Here is a 6,498-nt window from a genome sequence, read left to right as displayed (position 1 = left end):
TCTCTCTCATGCCCTGGTGTCCCCTCCTCATACTGTGTCTATTTTCGAGATGAAATTTCTGTGTACCGAACCTTTGTTTTCTGTCTCTTAAGCTAGATACATATGGCTATGACCCCGTCGAGGGTTGTGCTGGTTGACCAAAACCCGGGGACAACTCAGGATGCAGACAAAGCAGAAGAGTTTCTCTGGTGACGTCTTCGAGATGTATAAGTAGCCTTGCCACCCTCATATGGGAACTAAGATGAAGGAGTGATGACGGAGCAGGAGGTGTGTATGCCAGGTTTGTACCCCGGGGGTACCTATCTTGTTCATATTTGGTCTCTCCAGATCCCTACAGGCCGAGTGAATCCTGTTATTTTTCAAATAGAAGAGGCTCTCCCAAATCCCATGTATTCTTTTGGATTTATTACACCTGTAATCAGAGGAATGCTGCTTTTATTGCTATGGATCTGAGTGTTATAAATCCCTGGTGCCGTTGGTTTATTACCAGGCGCCAACGAGCATAGTGTGATTACTTGCATGCTTCTTGTTGGTGTGCGCTTAGGGGATTGTTACTGCATTTCCCAGGAAGGAATTGAGGTAGCACATGCTTACTATGGTGGTGTACCTTATCGGGTAGGCAGGTTGGGTCTGCCCTCGACGCTTGCCTATGGCGTTGTGATAATAAATGTGTCATTTTTATTTGTCAGGTCTGGATGGCCTCATAAGATATTAATCAAGGATGTTGGTGAAATAGATGGTAGGGGGTTAAGTTGGTTTCCTGTGGGCCAAACTTGTGGGTGTCTGGTTTCTCAGGATAAACATTGGCCAACTGTTGCCTTGTTACGTCGCAGTCGGCTTATTTGAATTGGAAAAGTGGCCCCCCTTGTTGTCATGAAAGCTATATTTATACAATTTCACATATTTGATTTGCGTACAATAGAACCCGAACTCTCTTGGAAGCTACAATTAATTAAATGCAAGGGAGCCAACCTATTCTAGCCTAACCTAACTTTCTTATCCCAATGCAGATCCGAGGGTCTCATTTGCTTTGACCGAAACGCTTGTAGTTACAGGAGCTCCTGTCATATATTTACCGCAAACCATTTTAAACTCCTGTAGTAATAAATCGCAAGGTTTTTTCTGGGCCGTGAGGGCACTCCCCTTGTCGAGGTGGAGTCTCGCCTATTCTGCTTTACTTACAAATACAGAGAGATAGAAATGGGGGTTCAAGTGCACCCAGTTTTCCGCCAGTCAATCTGTATCTTTGTAACTATTAAATGTTTTCGCTTACAAAATAGCGGAGCCTTACCTAATGTGAAAAAAACAGAAGGCCCAAATGTTAGTATATTAGGGATGTTAATACATCACGCCTTTCTAGAACAAGTTATTTATGACGTTTCACGATAGTTTTCGCCTCGGTAGTGACTTCATCAAGCATCGGCGGACCGTCGTTTCAAACATGAATTGTAACAATTTAATGTATTTTATGTACTGTGCCTCAATTATAATGGAGTTTTTAACAGAAAGTTTGCAACGTAAATATTTACTATATTTACGAAATGCATAGCCCAGTACAGCACCTTGTCTCTTCCAAACACTTCTCTTTCGTCCTTCCTATGCTAGGGCCCATCTCATGTGCTTATCCAGTCTACATCCCTGGGTGGGGTGCTGTGTTTCTCAAACCCTTGATGTCGTTGGTTTATAACAAAGTGCACTTAGGAGTGCACTTTGGGATGGTTACAACGTTTTCAAGCAACTAATTGGATAATACAAACCGACTGGGAGGGTTTTTGAAACCGTTCCTAAGCGGATAGGCAGGCCCATGGCATTGTGAAGGCAAGGAGGTTGGTGAAATAGGAGGTAGTCAGGTATCTCGGTCTGTTACTTGGATGCCCAACCTGCGGGTATATGGTTTTTCAGGACAAATACTGCCTGACTGAGGTCCTGTTACGTCGCAGTCCTCTTAGTTGAACAAGTATAATGCCCCCCCCCCCGTGATCATAGAAACTCCGTTTAAACAAACATTTTACTTATGGGTTGAGTACAATAAAGCTCCATGGTCACGGAAGCTACCCTTATATAATAGAAGCCCAACCTATTCTATCCTACCCCAGCTTTCCTCTCCTGATGGAGACCAGAGGGCCTCCTGCGCTTTCACCGAAACTCAAGTGGTAACTGGAGCTTCTATCTTATTTGTGAAGCCACAGTGACGCAAACCTCTGTAGGAACCATCGTGGCAGCCACAGTGACGCAGACCTCTGTAGGAACTATCGTGGCAGCCACAGTGACGCAGACCTCTGTAGGAACTATCGTGGCAGCCACAGTGACGCAGACACCTGAGGGAACCATCGTGGCAGCCACAGTGACGCAAACCTCTGAGGGAACCATCGTGGCAGCCACAGTGACGCAAACCTCTGAGGGAACCATCGTGGCAGCCACAGTGACGCAGACACCTGAGGGAACCATCGTGACAGCCACAGTGACGCAGACACCTGAGGGAACCATCGTGACAGCCACAGTGACGCAGACACCTGAGGGAACCATCGTGACAGCCACAGTGACGCAGACCTCTGAGGGAACCATCGTGGCAGCCACAGTGACGCAGACCTCTGAGGGAACCATCGTGGCAGCCACAGTGACGCAAACATCTGAGGGAACCATCGTGGCAGCCACAATGACGCAGACCTCTGAGGGAACCATCGTGGCAGCCACAGTGACGCAGACCTCTGAGGGAACCATCGTGGCAGCCACAGTGACGCAGACATCTGAGAGAACCATCGTGGCAGCCACAGTGACGCAGACATCTGAGAGAACCATCGTGGCAGCCACAGTGACGCAGACATCTGAGAGAACCATCGTGGCAGCCACAGTGACGCAGACATCTGAGAGAACCATCGTGGCAGCCACAGTGACGCAGACATCTGATGGAACCATCGTGGCAGCCACAGTGACGCAGACATCTGATGGAACCATCGTGGCAGCCACAGTGACGCAGACATCTGAGGGAACCATCGTGGCAGCCACAGTGACGCAGACATCTGAGGGAACCATCGTGGCAGCCACAGTGACGCAGACATCTGAGGGAACCATCGTGGCAGCCACAGTGACGCAGACATTTGAGGGAACCATCGTGGCAGCCACAGTGACGCAGACATCTGAGGGAACCATCGTGGCAGCCACAGTGACGCAGACATCTGAGGGAACCATCGTGGCAGCCACAGTGACGCAGGCATCTGAGGGAACCATCGTGGCAGCCACAGTGACGCAGACATCTGAGGGAACCACCGTGGCAGCCACAGTGACGCAAACATCTGAGGGAACCACCGTGGCAGCCACAGTGACGCAGACATCTGAGGGAACCATCGTGGCAGCCACAGTGACGCAGACATCTGAGGGAACCATCGTGGCAGCCACAGTGACGCAGACATCTGAGGGAACCATCGTGGCAGCCACAGTGACGCAAACATCTGAGGGAACCATCGTGGCAGCCACAGTGACGCAAACATCTGAGGGAACCATCGTGGCAGCCACAGTGACGCAGACATCTGAGGGAACCATCGTGACAGCCACAGTGACGCAGACATCTGAGGGAACCATCGTGGCAGCCACAGTGACGCAAACATCTGAGAGAACCATCGTGGCAGCCACAGTGACGCAGACATCTGAGGGAACCATCGTGGCAGCCACAGTGACGCAGACATCTGAGGGAACCATCGTGACAGCCACAGTGACGCAGACATCTGAGGGAACCATCGTGGCAGCCACAGTGACGCAAACATCTGAGAGAACCATCGTGGCAGCCACAGTGACGCAGACATCTGAGGGAACCATCGTGGCAGCCACAGTGACGCAGACATCTGAGGGAACCATCGTGGCAGCCACAGTGACGCAGACATCTGAGGGAACCATCGTGACAGCCACAGTGACGCAGACATCTGAGAGAACCATCGTGGCAGCCACAGTGACGCAAACATCTGAGGGAACCATCGTGACAGCCACAGTGACGCAGACATCTGAGAGAACCATCGTGACAGCCACAGTGACGCAGACATCTGAGAGAACCATCGTGACAGCCACAGTGACGCAGACATCTGAGGGAACCATCGTGGCAGCCACAGTGACGCAAACATCTGAGAGAACCATCGTGGCAGCCACAGTGACGCAGACATCTGAGGAAACCATCGTGGCAGCCACAGTGACGCAAACATCTGAGAGAACCATCGTGGCAGCCACAGTGACGCAGACACCTGAGGGAACCATCGTGGCAGCCACAGTGACGCAGACTTCTGATGGAACTATGCATAACAGTTTCTTTCATGGCAATTATATAATAAATCAGTAAATTAAGCTAAAGTGATGATGATCTGATCAAATCTTACTATTACAATGATCTAATTTTTTTTCAGTCCCGAGGGGAAGGAACCATTTTAACCAGATTTAGAACATTCCAGTTAGTGAAACCATAATTATACCTAAAAAATAACTAGTTGGTGCCTTGGTGAAGTAGCCCTAAAAACCCTATAAAGAACCAGTCACAGCTGTTCTTGCGTAGCACAGCCCTGGAGTAGCAGACCTTAGTAGGGTACTATACATGGTATCATGGTGCGGCAGGCCTCGTAGGGTACTATATATGGTATCATGGTGCGGCAGGCCTCGTAGGGTACTATATATGGTATCATGGTGCGGCAGGCCTCGTAGGGTACTATACATGGTATCATGGCGCGGCAGGCGTCGTAGGGTACTTTACATGGTATCATGGTGCGGCAGGCCTCGTAGGGAACTGTTCATGGTATCATGGTGCGGCAGGCCTCGTAGGGAACTGTTCATGGTATCATGGTGCGGCAGGTCTCGTAGGGAATTAATAATTGTAACGTGATGTGACAGACCTCAGATAGTAATAATCTAGTTAGCCATTGTGTGACACGCCTCTGAAAGTACTAATCATGGTAACATGGTCAGGATGGCCTCATAAAGTACTAATCATGGTAACATAGTTAGGATTCCCTCATAAAATACTAATCATGGTACCATGGTTAGGGTTGCCTCACAACATACTAATCATGTTACCATTGTCAGGATGGCCTCACAAGGTACTAATCATGGTATCATAGTTAGGATTGCCTCATTAGGTACTAATGATGGTACAATGGTCAGGATTGCCTCATAAGGTACTAATCATGGTACCATGGTCAGGATTGCCTCACAAGGTACTAATCATGGTACCATGGTCAGGATGGCCTCACAAGGTACTAATCATGGTACCATGGTCAGGATTGCCTCACAAGGTACTAATCATGGTACCATGGTCAGGATTGCCTCATAAGGTACTAATCATGGTACCATGGTCAGGATTGCCTCACAAGGTACTAATCATGGTACCATGGTCAGGATGGCCTCACAAGGTACTAATCATGGTACCATGGTCAGGATGGCCTCACAAGGTGCTAATCATGGTACCATGGTCAGGATTGCCTCACAAGGTACTAATCATGGTACCATGGTCAGGATTGCCTCATAAGGTACTAATCATGGTACCATGGTCAGGATTGCCTCACAAGGTACTAATCATGGTACCATGGTCAGGATGGCCTCACAAGGTACTAATCATGGTACCATGGTCAGGATGGCCTCACAAGGTACTAATCATGGTACCATGGTCAGGATGGCCTCACAAGGTACTAATCATGGTACCATGGTTAGGATGGCCTCATAAAGTACCAATTTTGGCACCATGGCAGACACCACTAAGTACAACGCATGCAGCCACATAAGTGACACAAATCCTATAATGAACCAATCACGACTTCCAGAGAGACGTAAATCTCAGAATAACCCAACCCCCCGCCCACCCAACCGTCCTGCATACAACTCAGAAGAACCCAACCCTTCCGCCCACCCATCCGTCCTACATATAACTCAGAAGAACCCAACCCACCGCCCACCCAACCGTCCTGCATACATCTCAGAAGAACCCAACCCCAGCCCACCCAACCGTCCTACATACAACTCAGAAGAACCCAACCCCAGCCCACCCAACCGTCCTACATACAACTCAGAAGAACCCAACCCCCCGCCCACCCAACCGTCCAACATACAACTCAGAAGAACCCAACCCTTCCGCCCACCCAACCGTCCAACATACAACTCAGAAGAACCCAACCCCCCGCCCACCCAACCGTCCAACATACAACTCAGAAGAACCCAACCCTTCCGCCCACCCAACCGTCCAACATACAACTCAGAAGAACCCAACCCCCCGCCCACCCAACCGTCCAACATACAACTCAGAAGAACCCAACCCTTCCGCCCACCCAACCGTCCAACATACAACTCAGAAGAACCCAACCCTTCCGCCCACCCAACCGTCCAACATACAACTCAGAAGAACCCAACCCTTCCGCCCACCCAACCGTCCAACATACAACTCAGAAGAACCCAACCCTTCCGCCCACCCAACCGTCCAACATACAACTCAGAAGAACCCAACCCTTCCGCCCACCCAACCGTCCTGCATAC

The 6,498-nt window shown here is 49.7% G+C and overlaps 1 protein-coding gene across 1 annotated transcript; it reads left to right on the top strand.

The window, feature by feature from the left end:
- Window positions 1-252: 252 nt before the first annotated feature.
- On the top strand, window positions 253-4,324 carry LOC123755109 (mucin-22-like). Its single transcript, XM_069332704.1, has 3 exons — window positions 253-280; window positions 491-739; window positions 2,208-4,324. Exons 1-3 carry the CDS (start codon window positions 253-255, stop codon window positions 4,322-4,324), a joined length of 2,394 nt encoding a protein of 797 aa, XP_069188805.1.
- The last annotated feature ends 2,174 nt before the right edge of the window (window positions 4,325-6,498 follow it).

Source organism: Procambarus clarkii, chromosome 28 (genome assembly GCF_040958095.1).
Source record: "Procambarus clarkii isolate CNS0578487 chromosome 28, FALCON_Pclarkii_2.0, whole genome shotgun sequence".
Taxonomy (NCBI): Eukaryota; Metazoa; Arthropoda; class Malacostraca; order Decapoda; family Cambaridae; genus Procambarus; species Procambarus clarkii.
The sequence above is the reverse complement of the archived record's forward strand: the minus strand, read 5'-3'. Positions and strand labels throughout refer to the sequence as shown.

Coding starts and splice junctions, on each gene's coding strand:
- LOC123755109 (XM_069332704.1), top strand. CDS start 253: ATGACGGAGCAGGAGGTGTGTATGCCAG. Junction 281..490: donor GCAGGAGGTGTGTATGCCAG/GTTTGTACCCCG, acceptor GTTTATTACCAG/GCGCCAACGAGCATAGTGTG. Junction 740..2,207: donor GGATGTTGGTGAAATAGATG/GTAGGGGGTTAA, acceptor AAACCTCTGTAG/GAACCATCGTGGCAGCCACA.